This window comes from Pongo pygmaeus, chromosome 5, assembly GCF_028885625.2.
Source record: "Pongo pygmaeus isolate AG05252 chromosome 5, NHGRI_mPonPyg2-v2.0_pri, whole genome shotgun sequence".
In the NCBI taxonomy this organism is placed as follows: domain Eukaryota; kingdom Metazoa; phylum Chordata; class Mammalia; order Primates; family Hominidae; genus Pongo; species Pongo pygmaeus.
In genome coordinates this window covers 34,482,541-34,504,465 of record NC_072378.2, presented here as the reverse complement: position 1 = coordinate 34,504,465, position 21,925 = coordinate 34,482,541, and the positions used below count along the sequence as shown (strand labels likewise).

Below are 21,925 nucleotides of genomic sequence, written 5' to 3'. Positions count from 1 at the left end.
ACCTGATTTCCCCTGTAGAAATTAGGGTTGGCCGAGTCCTGCCAGGCCTGGGCATCGTCAAGCACAAGGTAGCACTTGGCAGGTCAGCCGGGTGTCGAGGTACTGATGGGGAGGGAGGCCTCTGGCCAGCCTCTCCAGCTCTGCCGCCTGCCACCTTCTTCCCCCAGCTCCCTGGCACAGTGTTGTGCGCCCTCCCCAGGACAAGGACAGTCACACATCACGGCTCTAACTGAAGCCGCTTCTGCAGTCTGGGGTGAGATGCTCTTGCAATCCTAAGAACGCTGCGTGGCTGCCTCTAACCAACCCTCTCCTGAGAATTTTCAAGCCCCCTCTGGGAAGGGGGCGAGCTGGCTCTATGGTTGGCTAAGGGATTCTTCCCGAGTCTCACTGCAGCCTGCCGACCAGGAGGCCACCTGTTACACTTGCCATCCAGTGCTGGAGGGAGACCAGCGGATGGGGTGTTTCTCTAGCCTGGTGGGGTTTTGAGGTGGTAAGGGGGCTCTGTGGAAAGTGTCCCCTAGACAGGCTGTGAGATCTGGGGCAAGTGGAGTCACCTCACTGGGCCTCAGTTTCTCCCCTTGTTATATACTTGAACCAGGAGCAGTGAGTGGGGTGTGCAAATGAACATGCCACATGGGGGCATACGCCACGTGCGCGCGGATGTGTGAGGTTCCAGTGACGCACCAAGGTGGGAGTAGCGCGCCCCTCTGCGTCCCTGTGCTTTGCTGTACTTTTCTGGGTGTGTGTTGGGGAGGCTACGTTCCTGACCCTCCCCCTCTGGGGTGAGAAGTGGTCCCCGCCATGTCCTCGGGGTAGGTGAGCTGGCATGCGCACGGGGAGGAGGAAGGGGGGGCTTCCGGAAGAGGGCGCCGGTGGGGTGTGGTGGAAGGGGAGCTGCCAGCAGGGCGGGTGTGGAGGGGTGGCGGAGCGCCGCGAGAGCCCTGGCCTTCCGGAGGTGGAGGTGTGGGGTAGGGGGTGGGCTCCAGGTGCTCTCTCTTTAAAAGGCCGGCAGAAGCGCCGTGAGCTTGGCCCGCACTTTCAGCGCAAACTTGCCGGGCTGGTCTCGTGCCTCCTCGGGTGCGGCAGCGGCTGTGCGCGCCGGGGCCAGCGACTGCGGCCCCCTAGCCCCCTTGCGCTTCCCGGCGCTTCCGCCCTCTCCCGCAGCCTCCCCTCTCAGCGCTTTCCTCGCTCTCTCGTCTCTCGCTCCCTCTCTCGCTCGTTCTCCAGCGCGCTCTCTAGCTCGCTCTCATTTTTTTTCGTGCTGCTGTTGCCGCTGCCGCGGCGTCGCCAGGCGCCCGTACCTCGGCCGGCTGCGCTAGCTGGTCGCTCCCGCTCCGCTCCCTTCCCAGTCCGGAGCTCTCGGCCAGACCAGCTCCCCTTGCCGCCTCTCCCGCTCCTTTCGGCTCGGACGCCGGGCTCCGCCGCAGCAGGAGCAGGGGTTGCCGCCGATCCCCCTCTCGCTTGCTCGCTTGCCGGAGCAGCAGCCGAACGCCGCGCGCTTGGCGGCGGCTACGGCCGGGCGGCCGCCAGCTCATCCCTGCTGCGTCCCGGACTCCGGGCGGCTCCGCGGCGGGCTCGGTCCGCAGCGTCAGCGCCGCCTGCCGCGGCCCGGGCTCTGGGCACCGCGAGAACCGTGCCTCCGGCCGTCGCCTGCCTGCGCCCCCGGGGCAGGCGGGCACGCAGCCGACCCCTCGCCGCGGCTTAAACCTTGCTGGCGCGTGGTGAGTTGTGGCCCGAGGGGGACGGACAGAGGGGACCGTGCCCTCCGGCCTCCTGGGGCGAGGGCTGCGGCGGGGACATCGGGGCTCGGGGAGGTGGCCTCCGGCGAGCTCCCGCGCTTGGAGTGCTCCGAGGAGAGCCGGCGCCCCCGGAGCCCTAGGGGCCGGAGGGCGCGGGACCTGAACTAGAGGGTCTCCCCTCGGGGCTAAGGCAAGCTTTCCGGGTGCCCCTGAGGGAGGGAATGGGGCAGAGGCTTTCTTGCGGGCCCAGTGGAAAGTACTGTCTCTGTATACAGGGGCTTCCACCGGATGGAGGGTCGTGCCAGCTTTCAGGTGGGGGCGGCGGCATTAGCGCAACTCTGTCTGCGGAGAGACGGGACAGGCGGGGGCGCGGGGCATTATTTGCACCTCTTCCCGACAGTCTCCCGGCGGGAGGGCACCCAGCCTCGCGCGCCTCGGTTCCTTTCCCAGGCACCGCGTCCGGCTCCCGTGCCCGCTCCAGCGCCGCCTTCGCCACCGGCCAGAACCCGGCAACCGCTTGCCCGTGGCCTCGGCAGGTTGTGGGGGTCTCTAGGGTCTGGGGTCTCCCTGCAGCCCCAGGACTTCAGGGTCAGGCTCTCTCCGGACACTCGGGACCGTCCCTCCCCGGGACCGTGATGAACCTGCGCGTCTACGCGGCCGCCGGGCGAGCGGACCGGCCGTGGTCTCTGTGTGTGCATGTGTGTACGCGCGTGTGTGGTGGGGGTCCCCGCTCCGGGGTCGGTCTTCCCCGGCGCTCGCAGGCGGGAGGCGTCTCCTCCCCGCGCGGGGGCGGGGCCGGGAGGTGGAGGCCTCAACTGCGAGAGGCGCCCCCGCACCAGGGCGGTCTGAGGCTGTTTGTGCTGAGATGGGGCAGCAGCATCGGCGGCGGCAGGGAGTCTTGAGGCCCGAACGTACTAGCGCCCCCTGCCCCTAGGCCCTGAGTGACATCCCGCCCTCAGACTTTCAGTCCCTTTCGGAGGAGGCGCCTTGCTTCTTTCTCTCCTCTCCGCACCATGCCGGCCTCTGGCGCGGGAGAACGCGGCCTTTCCGGACACCGACTGAGCTGGGCTTGCTTAGCTGGGTGCCCGAAGCCATGTGTCTCTCAGAGCGGTGGCTGCCCCTGTGTCAATCTGGCAGAAAGCCCGAAGTGACAGGGAGGGAGGGGCATGTGTGTTCCCATCATAGTCCCTCGCCTTGTCCGTTCTGGGGTGAGTGGGGGCCTAGGGCAGGCGGGGAGGCCAGTGCTCCCAGGGTCTCCATACGGAGCACCCCATCCCACACCCTGCCATTCTGCAGCGCTCAGCCTCCCGCCCCGGGGCCAGCCAATGGTGGACGTGAAGAATGCCCTCATTCCCATCTCCCCACACTCCCGGGATGCGTCCTGGGCTAGCCCCACTTTCCTCCGGATCCCAATGGGATGCTGGGCCTCAGGCTCTGGGTCTGCATGCTCAGCTCCTCGGAGCCCAGAAGGGCCTCAGGGCCTTCCGGCCTAAGGTAGGGGGAAGCTTTCATGAAGAGGGGAGGACTAGCAGGAGCCTTTTCGGAGGTGGCAGAACTTCCGCAGAAGCGTCCGGATACTCTGGGGTGTGATTACCCATAGCGCAGGGGCCTCATTACCTCTTCTTGGCAGGCCCTGGGGACTGGTGAACCGGCTCTCGAAATGGGTCTGGCTGCGTGGAGAGTGGAGGTTGGAGCCTTGTCCCCTCTCTCACTTCCTGGAGGGCTTCATCAGCCCTTAGTCAGATCCTGTCCTTGGGGTGGGGTGGGCGGGGGGCTTTGAGGATGGTGCCTCCAAGCCTCTGCTCAGCACTGGGTTGGGCGTGATGTCCCCTTGTGAATTGGGTGGCCACTGTCTTTATGTTCCTCCAACTTCTGTCCTTTTACACATAAGCTTTTGCCTACCTGCCAATACCTTCACACCTGTCAGGGACAAAAATATCCCAAAAGTTATCCCCACCGCACCCCGCACCTTAGCCACTTCAGGGACTACCCTTTCCAGGGGCATCTGCATTTAAGAGAGATGGGAGAGGAAGATGGCAAGGCTTAACCCAAAGGAGTGCTCTACTCTACTCATGGATTCTCAGGCATTTTCAGGAGCGAGATATATTGGTGGGGGTGGGGGGGGTGGCATGTAGCTCGTCACTAGGCACAGGTCCTGAGCAGGCGGAGGGGAGGCGGGAGCATGTCAGGAGTTGAGCTGCTTTCTGGGCCTCAGTGGCCTTGCGTAGGCCGCTCCTCCTCCCCCCCTCCTCCCTCCTCCCCCGACCTGCGTCTAGGCGGCTTCATTCCGTTGGAGGCGTGACGTTTCTGGGAGGGAGCTCCTTGCACAGAGGCAGGCAGCCCGAGGTAGGTGAGAGAGCGAGCGAGCGAGCGATCGAGTGAGTGAGCCTGGAACTGAGCAGTGTGCTAGCCAGAAGGGTCAGGGGGCCGGGCTCAGGCCCAGAAGGGCTCTGCAGCTCCCACCCACTTCCTGAGGGGTCCACAGTCCAGTGCCAGGATGTGTGGCCACACCCATCCCCGCCCTGCTGCAGGGGGACAGCTGGCAGCAAAAGATGGGAGCAGAACCCACAGGCTCCTGAGCTGAATAATTACAGCCGATAGACGTGTCCTCTCTCCTAGACAAGTGTGGAGCCGGCAGCCTCTAATTACCACCCACCCCAAGATATCTGCCCACCCCACTGTCCTCCTCTGCTCGGCCTAGAACCCAACTTTCCAGTGGGCAGGCTGCACTGGCAGCCTGGACAGCTGGGCCTGCCGGCTGTTGGCTGGCAGGTTATCTCATTTCTGCAGAGTGGCGGCCGCCTTTGCCTCCTGAAGAAGGCATGCGGGGAGCTGGCATTGGAGCTCTGGCCCCACTCACTGGGGCTGCAGAAGAGCTGCTGGCTGTCTTGGCGGGCCTAACGGGGCTTGCACTGGTGGGCATGGGCCTGGAGCAGTGGACACCAGCTCTCTTGTCACTCCCACTCAGACTGATGGCTCCTGGAAAGAACGGAGAGGGCTCATTTTCTTAAGTGTCACCTCTGCCCTAGTTAGCAGGGGACTGTAAAAAATTAAGTTAGAGGGTTTTGCTGCCTTTGGTCCCTGGAGAGTGCAAGCTGCTTTTTCTTGGTCCTGCGAGCTGTCTATGTCTCTACTCTCTCTGGCCTCCCTCTGCCTGCTGCCTCCCAGATGAACCTGAGGCTGGTAGTTCCTCCTTCACAACCGATTCCTTCTCCCTGCCTGCCCTGGGGGCTTCCGCCTTGGTTTCCCACTTCTCCCCTCCACCTGGCTTGCCTTGCCTGAGCCTGCTCCTGGAAGGGAGGCATGTCAATGGAACTTGCTTAGAAGAGATGAAGCCTGCTAGCTAGCAGCCAGCCCACCCCGCAGCCCTGCTCACCCCGCCCCTCGCCTGCAGGCCCGAGAGACTGTTCCAGTCTGTCCATGTTTCTCTTGGCTCCTTGGAAAAACGAGCACCACAAGGATAGTAAAAATCATCCCTTAAGTTAAAGCTGATGACTCCCGTCGAAATGTTTTATTATTAACCTCACCATTTAGCAATCTCGTGGCAGCAGTGAGGCATAAATATATGTGTACACACGTATATTAAATAAATTGGGGAACGCAGTGCATAATGACATTATCTGGACCCCATTCAATTAAGGTAGATACTATCTGTGGTAATTGGGAAATGCCAGCCCATAATGCCAGCCCATGCCGTTTGGGGCCGAGCCATGCTGACAGGCAGGCCGTGATGTCTAGTTAAGGCTCTCAGTTCTCCCGAGAAGGCACTGGCCGCCCATTGGCGGTGATGATGGTGAGTCCCAGGAGAGCCTGGGCAGCTGCTCTCCCCGGGCTGGGCCACCAGCATGGGAACCAGGAGGTCTGGGTTCCACCCAGTCCTTCACACTCGGCTCTCCCAGCCACCCCTCTGTTCCTTAGGGTGACACAAGCTAGCCCCTGGACCTATTTCCTGGTTGGGGGCATGACTTCTAGTAAAAACTCTGTCATTGCTACAGGGTTATTTTTAGGTTTGAATATAGAAATAAAGATTGGAGATTCGACCTGATTCCTAAGCTTGTGGAGGGTGATTGCTTCTCAGGTGTCACTCACTGCCCCTTTTCAGTGCCTGACCTCGGTGCAGCCGAGGGATGGAAATCTCCCCACCAACCACAGTTATATTCATGCGGTGCAGTTTGGATGTTGATTGGGCTGAGCCAGTGGCCCCTGCTTTCCAGGGCAGTGCTGGGTTGTTGAGGGGACAGGAGGAGGGAGGAGAAAGAAGCAGTATTAGTGGCGAAGGAAGTAACAGCCGCAAACAAAGACACTTGCCCACTTGGGTCTTGTGCTGGAAAACTAGAGATGGTGGCATGTAGGGATGGGGAGGAGAGGCCTGGGGGTCTGCATGGTTGGGGCCTGCTGGATGGAGGAGATCCAGGCAAGCATGAGCCTGGTGGCTGGTCCCCTGGCTCTGGGAGAGGAGGAAGGTCAGGGTGGGGCATTTTCTAGGCTGAGCAGGGAGGCCCAAGGGCTGATGAGATGTGCTTGCCTTGTCGATGGGACTTGCTGCTGTGAACTGCTGTCCTTCTAGGTCTCAGATTTCTCTGGTGATGACTCCCTGCCTGTGCTGTGCTCAAACCCTTCCGTGGCCCCTCATTTCCCTGTCCACACTGTGGTCGATAAAGTCCTGTTGATCTTGTGTTCCAGGCCTTCTCTGACCTCATCGCATCAACCCTCTCCCCACTGCCCCTTGGTCACGTTGGCCTCCTTGCTCATCCTCGAACATCAAGTGCCAAGCCTGTGCCCACCTCAGGGCCTTTGCACTTGCTGTTCTTGCTCTTTGGAATCCTCTTCTCCCAGATGGTCACATGGCTCATGCCTTTACTGCCTTTACTCTAGGATCAAATGCCACCTCCTCAGAGAAGCCTTCCCTGATTATTCTTTTCTGAAAAAGCCCTTCTGGGTCATTCCCTGTCCCCTTACCTGCCTTATTTTTTTTCATATCGCCTGATCCCCTGAAGTCCCAGCCATCTATGTGTTCATGTATTTGTTGTCGGTCCTATGCCCACCCCCTTTGGGACGTGGGCTCCACAGGGCAGGCATTTGTGTCTGTTTCACTCCCAGTGTTTCCCCAGTGCCCACCCAGAGCAGGGCCTGGTGCACAGTAGGTGCTCAGAGCACCTTTGAATGTCACACTGAGGGACTGAATGGTTGTGACAGAGGGGACTGTCTTCTATGCTTGAGCAAACAACAGAGTTGTGAGAATTCAGTGCGAGGTCCGAGTGCCACTCTGGACTGGGCGCACTGCTGCAGATCTCCTGTCCTGGGCTTTGCTCTGGGCAGGGCGCTGGCTTTGCCTGGTCAGTTACTGAGCTTTTCCTGTGTTCTGAACCTCGGACTGGGCATGGGGAACATAGAGATGAGGGCAGTGCTGTCCATGCAGGCCTTTAATGTGCTCCCAGCCTCGTCATTGTTAACACGAGAGAGGTTCTGTGTCATTAACTGCGGAGGAAGGAGATAACAAGAATTGTAATAATCAGGGCAGGCTTCCTGGAGGAGGAAGGATCTCAGCTGCTTCTTGAAGGGAGAGCTTCACAGAGAGGAGGCTGGAGGGAATCATAGGTTGGGGAGAGGCAGGGGCAATGGATTTAAAGTTTTCTGCTCCAAGTTTACCCTGGCATTAGGCAAAAGAATTACTTCCTCTTTCCCTCCCTCCCTGCTGTCCTCTGGGGCATTCCACCCCATGCCCATGACAGAGCCAGTCGCCTCTGAATCAGGGCTCTGTTGTTTGGCAGAACAGGGAGGGGACAGCTTGTGGATTGGGGTCTGGGATTTCTGACATCAGGAGGCTTCCTGATCGAGGCTGGTAAGCTGGAGCAGCTCAGGGAGGAAGGAAAGGGAAGAGGGTTGGGGCCAGACCCCCACTGTGCCCTTCTTCTTGCTCTTAGCTCTTAGCATGCGGCTGTGGCCATTCTGGCTGACTGCCTGGGAGCAGGGCTTCTCTTTAGGCAGAATAAAGCCCCAGCTGGCCTGGGGTGGGTTGAAGGTTCCAAGATGCCTCCTCATAGCTCAATCAATCCTTAGTTTCCCTGCCTGAAACTATGCCTCACATTCCACCATTAGAATCATTCCTGTGGGTTAAGGAATTGCTTATGGAAGGGGCCTTAAACACAGAGATAGATTACTTGAAGAGAGGCCCAGGAATCATTTGGCTCACATCACGTCATTCATTCACTTCCACGAAGCCTGCTGGGGATGCCAGGCTCTGTGCAGGGCTGGGCTGCAGAGGTCAGCACGAGGAGGGCTGTGCTGCGAGGATTTGAAGGGCTAACTGGTCATCCCCCTTCCCCATGGCCTGGGAGTCATACAGTGCAGCTGGCAGGGGTGGCACAGTTCTGACAACCCGATTCCTGTCCTGTCCTACAAACCACACCTCTGCCCAGCCAGTGGGGGCCCGGAGGGATAGCAGAGAGGTCATAGAGGTGAGGGGAGGGGAGAGGCCTCCAGTTCTCCCTCATTTCCCCTTTGGGGCAGTGGTGCTGCCATCCCCCTTCTGGGAGATGGGGGATGTGGGTGATGAGGCATCTAAACAGCTCAGGAATTGAAACCAGACTCCACACAGCCATTCACAATTCTAGAGCACTCCTGAGCACCTGGGCTGGGTGGGCACTGCAGAGGCAAAGGTGAATGGAGATGAAGGAAGTGCTGGTGGGAACACAGAGAAGGTTGGGAGCTGAGAGGAAGGTGGGAGGGAGCTCTTGGCCTGGCTCTTTTTGCTGAAACCCAAGGGGCTCGGGCCTGAGTCCCCAAGCCCCTTTCCTACGGGAGCTGACCCTCAGAGGGCCATGACCCTGACCCTGGGAAACAAAGGACAAGGTTGTTCCCTCGATTTACCCTTTATTCTGGTGTTTGGGTTTTGTTCTATTTTCTTAGTTTTGGAAGAATAAAAAGAAACTCAATGAAAAATAATTGGGGGTTTGGTAAATCACAGCAGTTCTCTTCGGATCTGGTTGTTGTTTTGTGGTTTGTGGTTCTTTCTGGCTTGGGCCCTGGATGCAGAGGGAAGGATTGAGGTTGGAAAAGCATGAAGGTCCTGCTTGTTAATATTATACTAAGAAGTGGGCTGGGCAAAGTGGCTGAAACCTGTATTCCCAGTACTTTGGGAGGCTGAGGCTGGAGGATGGCTTGAGCTCAGGAGTTTGAGACCAGCCTGGGCAAGCAACATAGTGAGATGTCATCTCTGCAAAAAAAAAAAAAAAAAAAAAAAAAAAAAATTACCTGGGCATGGTGGCACATTCCTGTAGTCCCAGCTATTCAGGAGGCTGAGGTAGGAGGATCGCTTGAGCCTGAGAGGTTGAGGCTGCAGTGAGTCGTGATTGCACCACTGCACTCCAGCCTAGGCAACAGAGTGAGACCCTGTCTCAAAAAAAAAAAAAAAAAAAGGGACTTAGAAGTGGCCACAAGGCAGGTTCCTGGAGTCCCTGCACAAAAGCCCTAGATATCAGAGAGGTCCCAGCTGGGATGTGTGGCGACTCCCCCATCCCCTTACCCTGACTGTTCGTTGGGGAAAGGGGTAGCCTGCAGCTGTCCCCCACCAGCTCCCCTTACATCCCCATTCACTGGTAAGAATGTTCTGGAAAACACTGTTGGCCTGAGAGCTATTGCTATGTGGAGGGGACCCAGTCGCTCTCATCCCTGCCCCTCAGGGCTCTTATTCCTCCATGCCTGGCTCTGTCCTCCCCTGGAACCAAGGAACCTAGTGGAGCCAGAGAACAGGAGAGAGACTGGGAGAGGGTGGTGGGGAAGGGAGAAGGAAAGGAAAGGGGGAAGAGGCCTGTCTGGGGGTGGGGCCCACATGGCTTGGACTCACAGCCATCCCGGTGATTTTACCTGGGGAAGGATGCCCCTAACTGACCCAGGCTTGAGTTCTCCTGGCTATTTTGGAATTGGCGGGGGAGTGTCTGAAAACTGGGCAAAGGACTTTAAAGAAGGACCCCTTCTATGTGCCCCCAGCTCCTCCCTCTGCAGAAGGAAGCAGGCCCTGCGGGAGAAGGGAGCATCCGCCTGGCCCCCACCCCAACCCACCCCACCACACCCGGCCTCTGCTCTCAGTGGCTCCTTTCACTCATGGAGTATTTTTGCTTTTCCCTTGTTCCTGTTACATGATCAAAGGAGGGAGGGGAAGCTAAAAGAGGCAGTGGCTTGCCCAGCTCTCTGGAGAAGCTCAGAAAAGGCAGGCCTGGTGGGACTGAGGGGTGGATAGGGACCTGTGGGCAGGGGCTGGGACCCAGTCCTGTGGGAGGGAAGTCTCGCAGGGGATCTGACCAGCTTGGGGCTCCAGGCTCTTGATTCCAATCTGCGGGTGTTTGCCTTTCTCCTCTTGGAGGCCTCCTTCCCCCATGGCGTCTGTCCTTCCCCGTGTGTGTGTGTGTGTGTGTGTGTGTGTGTGTGTGGGCGTGTGTGTGTGTGTGTGTGTGTGTGTGTGCATGCGGGGCGCGCGCGCGCACGCACTGCTCAGCCCAGACGTGCTCCGGCCTCAAGGAGAAGCCAGTGTGAGCCCTCACGAAGGATCTGGAAGCCTAAGCAGAGCCTGACTGTCAAAAGCTGCTGCGCATTGGTCTCCCAGCCTGAATCTGCCCTGCTGTAGCCCCGGCACACAGCCTGTCATGATGCCAAAACGCCCTCTGTTTGAAATTCATGGAAACCGATCATAAACTCACAGGACCTCAGAACTGGCAAGGCCTGAGAGAGATCCTCTGGGCCAGCACAGAGGAGCAGCCAGGGGCACGGGCAGCCTGCACAAGCTCTGTGCCCTTGGCTAGATGTTGCTTAAGTACTTGGTGCCTTGGCTTCCTCATCTGTGAGATAGGGATAAAAATACCATGAAGCTCATAGGGATGTGGGGATTACATGAGAAAATGTAGGTAAAGCACTTAGAACAGTGCTAGGCACATGGCAGTGGTTGTCATTTGCCGTGATTTCTCCACGGGGCACCGTCAGCATTTGGACAGTATGGTGTTTAACTGTGCAGGCTCTCCCACCCACAGCTGGCCAGTTAGCATCTCTGCCCCCTGCCTGCACACGGGCTAGTAGCTGACTCTCGTCCATCATTGCAACAACTGAAAATATGTCAGCAGGGGCAGTATGGCCCCCAGATTGGATTTCACTCCAGCCCACCCATTTTACAGATTTTCCTGAGGACTAGCAGGGATGCGCCTTATCTCTAGCTACTGCAGCAGGACCATGAGATTCGTCTATGGCTCTTATGGTTTCTCTCTTCTGAATTACCTGGTACTTGCATTAGCAACTCATACCCCACCTCCTGTCACTATGCATAGCCATCTAGGACAGAGATCTGGTAAATTCATTCACAGGAAGGAATGAGTGATGATGACAGCTCCATATAGGTGCAGCTCCCCGCCTTGTATTTTAATGGCTCTTAAGCCTTCCCCAAAGCACTGGCCTTGACCCCCAGTCCTAGGTCCCTGGCTTCTGGCTCCAGGGGAGACGGTGGTATTGTGAAACTTTCTGTCAGCTTCGCTGAGGCTTCCCAGTGTGGCTGACGTGGCTTCTAGTCCTGGATGCATCTTGATCTGCTGTGTGACTTTGGGAGAATTATGTGATATCTCTGGGCTACCGGTTCACCTGCAGCATGGGGCCAGGGAGAATTAGTAGCCATATTCTTGGTTTCTGAGGAGGTAATGTGAAGGGAGCATTTTGAGGAAGGGGTGAAATGTGAAATGAGAGTCTAGAAGGCTGGAGAAGCTCAGGAGCTGAGGCTGGACTCTGGGGCACTGCAGCTTCTTTCCCTCCCCTTGGCTCAGAACTGGAGCCGTCAGGGACTCTGTGGGGGGAATGACAGGTGGCGGAGGGATGACCCTGAGACCATGGCTTGGTCTTGATGGAGGGACCGCATCTCTGGGGAAGCCTCGCAATCCCAACACAAGCTCCTCTTCCGACTGCTTGGGGAAACTGAGGCACAGAATGGACAAGTGGCTTGCTGGTCTTCATTTGACAAACCCCTGGGGAAGGGGGCCTTGGGTTCGGCCCCCAGCCAAGCCCTGACTCAGCTTCCATCCCTTCTCCCTGTGGCCTCCTAAGTGGTGGGGAGGGAGGTTGCTGGCTTTGAGTGGGGAGGCTGGGGTGAGGGAAGTAACCCCTGGGGGAAATTAGCCCAAATTAGCAGTGAGAATGAGGAAGGGCTGGTGTTCTCTTATCTACTCTTGCAGATAAATATTTAATCACAACAACAATAATAATGATGATGATCTTAATAATGTGCAGTAGCTCAGGCCGTAACCCGAGCCCAACCTGAGCCCCGCTCTCAGAGGGAGGAAGTGGGGGTGGGGAGAAACAGCAGTGGAGAAATGGAGAGATGAAGAAAGTCAGGAGAGGGAGGGAGGGAGGGAGGACGTGCAAGCTGAATGGAGGCCTGCTCCTCATGCAGGGGCTGCTGAGTTTCCCCTGCTCTGCCTGGGGTAGCTGTGTAGCTGGGGTGGAAGCAGGAGAGTGCAAGGTCCACCTTGCGCTCCCTGATTCAGGATGAAAATCCAGAACCCCCACAGCCTCAGCTCCTCCCTGGCCTTCCCTTGGCCTTCAGAGTGAGCAGCTCCCAGCCTACACCACTGCATTCCAGGATGATTTCTTGAGGGGGCCTTATTTGCGTTCCTGGGTCTCTGAGTCCCGGAACAGCCAAAGTGTCTCGGGTTCCAGAGCTGACAGCAGGAAAGCTGGGCTGCAGTAGGCATTGTCCAAGCTTTATCTGAGCTTGTAATTAAACTGCACACTCACTGTGTGACTCAGGCAAAATGCTCTCCTGCTCTGGGCCTCAGTTTCCTCATCTCTGTAATGGGATTGGGCCCATAGGACCTGTTTCTTGCTCTCCTTCATGTGGGTGTGTAGAGGAAGGCCCCTCTTCCTCCCAAGCCAATTCGAGGCTGTTCCTGGGGAGTGTGCTGTCTGATGCCCAGGCTACTGATAGCAGTGGGTACAGGCCTTAGGAAGCTTCAAACATGACCTAATTTCTGCCGTACACTCTCCCATTTAAGCCAGAGTTGAGCAATGGAGGAGAGGAAACCAAGTTCAGGAGATTTATGGAGTCTTCGGCGATAACCTCTAGCATCTCCTTCTCTCAGGCTCCTGATGAGAGATGAGACTAGCTAATGTCTTCTTTGGGCTTCTGTTTGATACTCTCTCTCTCTCTTCCCCTTCTAAGGTTGGTAGGAGGAGAGGATTGGAGCTGTTTTCTCCTTGATGCCAAGATACGCCAAGCTAGGAGCACTCTGCCCTTTCCACAGTCATCCACCGAGAACAGGCCTGCAGGACGGGACAAGGATCAGAGCCTTCCTGCAACCCCGGCCACTGCCTGCTGTCTGTGGGCCTGGACTGTGCGGGCAACTGCACTTGGCCCGAGTGACGAGGAGGTGGGAGAGGGTAGCAGCATGGGCTACGCGGTTGGCTGCCCTCAGTCCCCCTGCTGCTGAAGCTGCCCTGCCCATGCCCACCCAGGCCGTGGGGCCAGGGGCCTGCCAGGGCTAGGAGTGGGCCTGCCCTTCATGGGTCTCTAGGGATTTCCGAGATGCCTGAGAAGAGAGGCTTGGGCTGGTGGTGGGCCCGGCTGCCCCTTTGCCTGCTCCTCAGCCTTTACGGCCCCTGGATGCCTTCCTCCCTGGGAAAGCCCAAAGGCCATCCTCACATGAATTCCATCCGCATAGATGGGGACATCACACTGGGAGGCCTGTTCCCGGTGCATGGCCGGGGCTCAGAGGGCAAGCCCTGTGGAGAACTTAAGAAGGAAAAGGGCATCCACCGGCTGGAGGCCATGCTCTTCGCCCTGGATCGCATCAACAATGACCCGGACCTGCTGCCCAACATCACGCTGGGTGCCCGCATTCTGGACACCTGCTCCAGGGACACCCATGCCCTCGAGCAGTCGCTGACCTTTGTGCAGGCGCTCATCGAGAAGGATGGCACAGAGGTCCGCTGTGGCAGTGGCGGCCCACCCATCATCACCAAGCCTGAACGTGTGGTGGGTGTCATCGGTGCTTCAGGGAGCTCAGTCTCCATCATGGTGGCCAACATCCTTCGCCTCTTCAAGGTCAGTGCCTTGGTTGGTCCCCTGAGGTGCTCTTCCCCCAGCGGACTCTGCCCACCACACCCCAGGGTGCCAGGCCTGGCTGACCAGCCCCTTTTTCCTCCTCTTTTCCTCACTCCAAGGGACAGTTTTTTTCTCAGAGCAGTGTCTGAGAATTTGGGGCAGCTCTTCCTGGTTTCAGTATGTTGTCTTGTGGTCTTAGCATAGGCACAGCAGAGTGAAAGGCATCGGGACCCAGCCTTGTGGCGCTGACCGAGGTGCTGAAACAGCACCTGCCGCTGGAGGCTCGGTGAGCAACTCCACTCCTCTCTGGGGAATTCTGTACCAGGAGGGAAAAGGATGTTCTGGAGAACGACAGAGGGAGGAGGAGATAGGCAGACAGACAGATAAAAAGATAGGCAGGTGGATAGACAGAAAGGCAGACAGACAGATAAGAAGAATGGAAATATGAATGCTGGAGATTGCCCGGCAGAAAAAGCAAGACTTTTGTTTTGACATTGTTTTCATATAATTGCAATTCCCAAGAAAGATGTTTTTCTTCTGGGTAGTTGAGGAAGCTCCCTGTGGCCCTCCTGCCCCACCCGAGATTATGGTTGGAGAATGTGTCCTCATTTTTTGGATGGGGTAGGGGGCTGCTGAGCCTGCAGAGAATGCAGATGAGGACGGGAAAACTGAGGCCTGAGAGAGTAGGCGGTCTCTGTTTCTGGTGCCCTGGGCCCTGAACCAAGCTTCCCTCTGTGATTTCCTTCCTTCTGCCCTTTTTCCCTGCACACCTTTCTCCCTTTCCTTCTGGAATCCCTCCCAGCCCCCTCCTTGCCGCCTCCTTTCCTCTCTTCCTGGGGCAAGAGCTGCTGATTTGCAATTCAATTGGAGCCAAGTGCTTCGCTAAGCTGCTAAAACAACTGAAAGCTACCGGGTAGAGAGAAAAACATTACAAGCATTTTACCAATAATTATGTGCCCGTTTCTCTCTTGGAGCCTGCCTTGTTTGCTCTGTGTGTGTGTGTGTGTGCGTGTGTGTGTTTGTGCGTGTTTGTGTGTGTAGGGAGGGGAGGAGAGAATGGGGAGAGGGAAGAGGAAGGGACACAGAGGAAGCTGCTTGGTCCCTCCCTCACCGTGGTGTCAGATTCTCGGCCTCTGGAGTTGACCTTTGTCTCCCCAAAGTCTCCAGGGCTAGGAAGTAGACTGAGAGAGGCTGTTTTGCACCAGGCACGGTGGGGAGAGCTGAGCCTGGACCACTCTCACCGGGACTCTTTCTGGAAGCCAATAGCCCACTTCCCATGATGCATCAGGACTTGGGGGCATGTCTGGGAGCCCGGGTAGAAGAGGAGATGAAGGGAGAGGATGGTCCCAGTGTTGGGGTAGGGGTGAGGAAGCTGGTGGGCGGGAGTGGCAAAGGGAGGAGGCCAGAGTTGTGTTGTCACATGTCTGGGTGGGGCAGGACTTTTGCCATTGGCTGCTGTGGGGCTGAAGAGCACGTATGCACCCACCTGTGTATGCAGCCATGTCTCTGGTATGCTCTATGGACCTTGAATATAGGGCTTTTCCTGGAGTGTTGGTTTTACTTGATGAGTTGGATGAAAACACAATTTTAATTTTAAAACAAATGGATGCATTATGAAGACTGCAAAATTTGTACATGGTTTTGTTTTTTATTTTTTTACGATCAGTGGTTGAACATGGATGTATGTAGTTTGAAGATGAAGCAAGAAACTTGAAAACATTTCTACCCTCGCGGTAGGCAGCTGGAACAATCCCTGGGGGCTGTGTCGCTGTGATCATCTTTCACAGCTCTTTGGCAGGATGGTTCGGGAATGGTAGCCTGGTTCAGTCCTCCCACCGCACCCAGTTTTACAGTGGGGACTGGAGACAAAAGAAGAGGAGGAGCTGGCTGGGCTGTCCCAGGCCAGGGCCTAGTGATGGCTCACGCCAGATGAGTCATCACTTCAGCCCGCCTGGCCCTGGCCTGGGAGCTGAGGCAGCCTGGGCCATCCAGCAGAGGGGACAAACCTTGGACTCCTCCTTTTCAGCCTGGCAGGGTGGGGCACAGATCCCCAGCCTCCAGGAAGCCCACCCCACAAGGGAGGCTGCTGTATTCTCTTTATCTGAGTTGTAATTAAACTCCTTTAGTGACTCTGGGTCTTTTAGAAAGATGGTAAAACAGCCTGGTCCAGCCCTTGAACCTGTGACATTGGTGAGGATCCCTTCCCCTGTTTTCCAGAGTGGAGTGAGTGCCTACTTTACAGGGAGGTGGAGAGTCCCAAAGGAGCTGAGAGTGTCCCGTCACGTGGTACATGGCGAAGGCTCAAGGAATGGTCACTCAGAGTTAGGTCTTAAAGTGTGTTCTTGGGAACATAGATATTTTGAGATGAGACACTCAGTGCCCCAGACAGGGGAGTGGGCTGCAGCTGCTGTGCTAACCTCTCCCAGCATGGGGAAGGGCCAGGGTGGAGTGAGGGGCCTGGGGTGAAGAGCCTTACCATCCTGGGGGTTCATGGTGTCCCCTGTTTGTGTGGCCATAGAGGAGCATGATGTGGTCTCCGTTTGGTCTGTGCCTCCTCAGAACACAGGGTGGAGTGGTTGGGGCAGGGGTCAGGAGCCCCCCAGGCTGCACAGAGAGAGAGAGCAAAGCAGGACCGGGAGGTAGAGACCTGGGGAGTGGAGAAGAAAGCGGGACAGGGGGGCAGAACTGGGCAAGGAAAGGGAGGGGCGGCGGGGAGGAAACCAGCCGGCTGTGGCCTGCATTCCCTGGGTCCCTTTTAACGGCCTTAATATTCCAGGCTGGTGACAAGAGGTCTCCTCAATAATTAAACTGATAGAAATAAGAGGCTGGGTGAGAAACTTAAAAGCCATTTACAGAAGCAAAAAGATTGAACTTTGGGGAGGCAGGTGGGGAGCAGGAGACTCGGGAAGGAGAGGGTGAGGGAGGGATGCCTTAGGGGAGGGGACCTGCGTCCACTGCCAGGTGTCCATTTCAAAGGGCACCACTGCAGCCCCTGCCCTGCTCCCCTAATGATGGGTTAATGTGGCCTGCTGGGAACTTGGCACCAGAGGCTGTGATGATAGCTTTCCTTCCTGCAAGAGGTAGACTTTGGTGCTTGGCTCAGAGGGGAGCCCTGGTGTGGGGGCACTCAGGTGATTTCCTGCATGGAGAATGCTAATGGAGTGCAGGGTCAGGATGTGAGTAAAACTCACAAGCCTCAGAGCTGGGAGGGGCCAACCTCTTGCTCTACAGATATGGAGGCTGAACCCTGATAAAATGACAGGGCAGGGCTCAAAGCCAGGTGCCCTCTCCCAGGCTTGACTCCTGGGAGACTGCCTGCTCAAATCAGCTGGGTCAGAAGTGGTACTTGAACAGGTCTCTGTTGGGGACCAGAAGGCCCGACTCTGGGAATTCATAGGTCTGACAGCTTCTATCCCTAACTTCCCTGTTCCCACCCCTTCCTTCATTTGCAATTTGTCCCATTCTTTCAGGACTGGGGTGCTGATGGGTGTGAAGAATACCTTTTGGTGGGCACCCAACCCATTGTACAGGTTGTAGCCTGTACAATGCACTGTTGTGGGCCCAGCCCAGGTTCTGGAGAAAGTCAGGCCTGAATTTGAATCCCTGATCCACTAGTTACCTCACCTCCACTTACCATGTCAGTTATTTACACCATACTGTGAAGGAGCCCATAAGACCTTTCTGTGGCTGGTGCAGTGGTTCACACCTGTAATCCCAGCACATAAGGAGGCTGAGGCGGGTGGATCACCTGAGGTTAGGAGCTTGAGACCAGCCTGGACAACATGGTGAAACCCCGTCTCTACTAAAAATACAAAAATTAGCCAGGTGTGGTGGCATGTGCCTGTAATCCCAGCCACTTGGGAGGCTGAGGCAGGAGAATCACTTGAGCCCGGGAGGCAGAGGTTGCAGTGAGCCAAGATCGCGCCACTGCACTCTAGCCTGGGTGACAGAGTGAGACTCCATCTCAAAAAAAAAAAAAAAAACCTTTTCCTGAGAAGTCATTGTTTGGGGGAGGAAGAGCAAACTGGAGACACCCCCAGAGGGAAGCAGTTTCCAAATTCTGTACTTGTAAGAGCTCAGGCGGATCCAGAAATAATTTCTTTGAGTCTTTTATTCATTTTGCAGTGGAAGAAGCTAAAGCTTGGAGAAGGGGGTGCTGCACAGCATGGGGGTAAGCATTTGGACTCTGGAGCCAGGCAGCCTGAGGTCTGACCACCCTGGCAAACTGCTTAACCCTTCTCTGCCTCAGTTTCCTCATTTGTAAAATAGGGATGATAATGGTGCCAGCCTCATAGGACAGCATGGGGATTAAGAATTAAGATCCAGCTAGGTGTGGTGGCTCACGCCTGTAATCCCAGCACTTTGGGAGGCTGAGGTGGGCAGATCACTTGAGGTCAGGAGTTCGAGACCAGCCTGGCCAACATGATGAAACCCCATCTCTACTAAAAATACAATAATTAGCTGGGCGTGGTGGCAGTTACCTGTAATCCCAGCTATTTGGGAGGCTGAGGCAGATGAATCGCTTGAACCCAGGAGGCAGAGGTTGTAGTCAGTGAGATCGCACCATTGCATCCCAGCCTGGGTGACAAGAGCGAAACTCAGTCTCAAAAAAAAAAAAAGAAAAAAAAAGAGTTAAGGTCCAAGAAGGCCTAGCATGGTGCCTGGCACACAGTCAGCCCACAGGAAATGTCACAGCACAGCTTGTAGCTGGGCCTTAAGTCAGCATGAGGGACTCCGCCGATGCGGAAGAGGATGGAGCGGGCAGGCAGCGACAGACGGTGACCTTTAAGGCTGATCCCGGAGAGTTCCCCACCATCTGCTGGGCCTCTTGCGTCTTCCTGCCACGAGCGCAGCACTCAATGTTGAGACCGAGCAGACAACTGAACTTTGCGTAATGAGAATTTCTTGCTACCACGAAATGGGGCATGGGAAGGGGGAGCAGAGGTGGCCTCTGCGTGCCACCCCTATCCTGGCGGTGTGAGTTCCCTCCCCTCGTCCTGTGTCAGGCTGCATGTGCCCCCTAGGCTCTTGGCTGCTTCTGGAGCCAGGGCTATGGGTGTGGCCCTGGGGGAACACTGGCTTAGATCCCACAAGATGTTCTGTCGAGGACGTGGCTTTGTGTCTTTATGTGTTTTCACTACACAGCCAGGAGGAACTCTAGAGAGAGCCCACCCACCCTACTGCGGCCTGCCCATCTTGACCAGGCCAAGGAACCTGGAGGCATTTTTGACCACCGTCTTTCTGTTCGTCAGCTCACCCTGCAGGCTCCACTTTCAGAACTCGTCCTGGACATGACAACTCCTCATGGCCACCACCCCCATAGTCTCTTACCCAGCCCATTACAGAAGCCCGGTCTTTCCTCTCCCTGCCTCCAAATGGCCTCTCCACAGCCAAACCTTCACTCAGCAGCCGGAGAGATCTTTCTAAAACCCAGATGGAATCCACTCAACCCTCTGCTTAAACCTTTTATTGGCTTCCTGTTGGTCTTAGATTAAAATGTGAACTCCTTTCCTGTCTCAGAGGCCCTGTGCTACCTGGTGCCCCTGATGTCCCTTTGTCTCTCTGGGCACTGCCCACATCAGTCATACTGTTTTCCTTATGCTCCTTGAAGACACCATGCTATTTTCCAACTGCAGGGCCTTTGCACCTGCTTGCCTTGTTGTCTGGAGTCTTCTCTTCCCACTCTTTGAAGCTGGATCTTTCTCATTCAGCCTTGAGCTTAAATGGCCTCTCTTCAGAGAAGCTCCCTGGCCCCTGGCTATTCTGTCTCCTTCCCTGTTCTTTTCCTTGATGGCGCTCATCACAGTTGCAGTGAGGTACACATTTGTTTTCCTTTTTGCTATTGACTTCCCCTCTAGCCCAGGGGTTAGCAAACGATAGACTAGGAGGCAAATCTGGCCCGGTTTTGTACAGTTCATGAGCTAAAAAAGGCCCTTATGTTTTAAAGGGTTGAAAAACAAAATAAAAAGAAAAATAATATCATGGTACAGGAAAATTATATGAAACTCAAATTTCTGCATCCACAAATAAAGCTTTATGGGAACACAGTCATGCCGATTCACTTATGTCTTGTCTAGGGCTGCTGTCAAGCTACAAGCACAGAACTGAGTAGAGGAGACAGAGACAGAGCTGGCCCCTGCTAGGCTCTACGCCACACCCGTAGAACTCCCAGCTGATTCGGGCCCACGGTGGCCCTCAGGAAACCCTCGCCAAATGGACTCATGGAGGGATGGGGAATGGGAGGGAGACCTCTGCATCCCCCATGTCTGCAGCAACAGCTGGGCTGGTCTTGGGAGCTGAAGTCTTGGGAGCTCCCTGCGAGCTCCTGGCTGTGGGGATGGGTGTGGCTGGACCTACCTTACCATTGGGTCAAGCCAGCGCCCACTAGTGCCCACTACTGGTGGCATCCAGGGTCAGCTGGATATGTTTCTTCCCCTCAAAACACCTTCTCCAGGTCCCCACTGACTCAGAGAATTCCTTTCACCTAAAGCGTTGCTCCTTGTTAAGGGGGATCGCCATGTACCATTTTAGGCTGTCATTAGAGATCTGTCCCAACAGGGCTTGCTCTGTAAATGTTGGGGGTGGGGGGTGAATGAGGGACCCTCTCTAAGAGGTGACTGAGGTGAAATAATCAGAACATTTACATAGCACTTACCCTGTGCCAGCCTGGTCCTAACCCTCACAGCAACCCCAGGGGCAGGCACACAGTTGTTATCCCTATTTTGCAGAACTAAGAACTAAGGCACAGAGAAGCTAAGCAACTTGCCCAAGGTCACACAGCTAGTAAATGGTGGAGCCTGGATTTGAGCCCAGGCCGTCTGGCCCTGAATCTACCTTTTTTTACCACTCTGCTCTCCTGCTTCTTGACCATCAGCTAGGGGTGGGTTTGAGACCTGGCCTGATGCTTACTTACTGCATGGCCTCTACAGGCGTCAGTTTACTCGCCTGTGAAATGGGTGTGATGATACCCAGCTGGCAGAAGCGATAATGTGCCCAAAGCCCTCCGGAGGTGCTCAGGGGAGGCTAGGGATACAGAATAGGATTCGATAGATGCTGGAGTGCTCGTGAGGTGCTGGGGAAGGAGAGAAAGGGTTTTCCGAAGTAGGTCTTGCTGAGGGTGACTCAGGAGGGGCAGTTCTCCTGAGGGGAGGGCAGAGAAGCCCCCTGCTGTGATAGTCTCTCTTTCCCCCAAACCCCCACTGTGGTGAGAGCCTGGGAAGGGGAACCTCCAGACCAGAGCCAGGCCTGAGCCTGAATAGAGAGGGGAAGGGACGTGGAAGGAGGGGAACCCTGGCATTGGGCAGCCCCAGGAGCCCTGAGGGGAGGCTCAGAGCCCCCCTGGCTACTGGCAGCCAATCCTCTGTGTGCCCTTGGGCAGGCTCTTCCCTGTGGATTGGGGCCAGTGAGGTAGAAGTTGCTTTGCTCTAGTGGCTCTCAAGCCTAGCAGCTTGTCACAATCACGGGGGAGTTCAGGGAGCATTGGATTCCTGGATCCCCAGTGGGCCAATAAGACTGTGAGCCCAGGGTTTTTTTTTTTGGACACCTAGTAGCCTCAGCTGGCCACTGACCCAGATGCCTCGAGTCCTTGGTTTTCTTCTCCAGGGAGCGCCCCACCCACCCTGCAGTCCTCTCAAGCCTGCTTCCTCCGAGGGGAACCCTGAGGTATGGGGGGTTTGGAATGGAGACAGGCAGGATGTCAGCTTTAGCGTGCGGTGACTGGATGGGCAAACAGGCTCATTCCTGCAGAGTTAAAAGGTAAGCGTGCTTTGGGAAGCCAAGGCGGGCGGATCACGAGGTCAGGAGATGGAGACCATTCTGGCGAACACGGTGAAACCCCATCTCTACTAAAAATACAAAAAATTAGCTGGGTGTGGTGGCGGGCACCTGTAGTCCCAGCTACTTGGGAGGCTGAGGCAGGAGAATGGTGTGAACCCAGGAGGTGGAGCTTGCAGTGAGCAGAGATAGTGCCACCGCACTCCAGCCTGGGCGACAGATCGAGACTGTCTCAGGAAAAAAAAAAAAAAAAAAAAAAAAGGTAAGCGTGGGGGTCTTTGGGGGCCTCTGGGAAGACCTCCTAGAGAGGCTTTGGAGGAAGGCCCCATGGGCTCCTGGA

At 56.3% G+C, this 21,925-nt stretch overlaps 1 protein-coding gene across 7 annotated transcripts in view; it reads left to right on the top strand.

Moving 5' to 3' along the window:
• Positions 1-634: 634 nt before the first annotated feature.
• GRM4 (glutamate metabotropic receptor 4) overlaps positions 635-21,925 on the top strand; it is a 128,310-nt gene continuing 107,019 nt past the window's right edge. Inside the window, exons 1-2 of one of the 7 annotated variants that reach the window (XM_063666133.1) lie at positions 635-688; positions 12,931-13,812. In XM_063666133.1, coding sequence (XP_063522203.1) covers positions 13,294-13,812 — 519 coding nt within the window. In that variant the 5' untranslated portion in view covers positions 635-688; positions 12,931-13,293. Of the gene's footprint in view, positions 689-724; positions 813-960; positions 1,722-3,999; positions 4,086-12,930; positions 13,813-21,925 lie in introns of those variants that run through there. The other 6 variants (XM_054491703.2, XM_063666131.1, XM_063666130.1 and 3 more) reach the window with 6 other exon arrangements.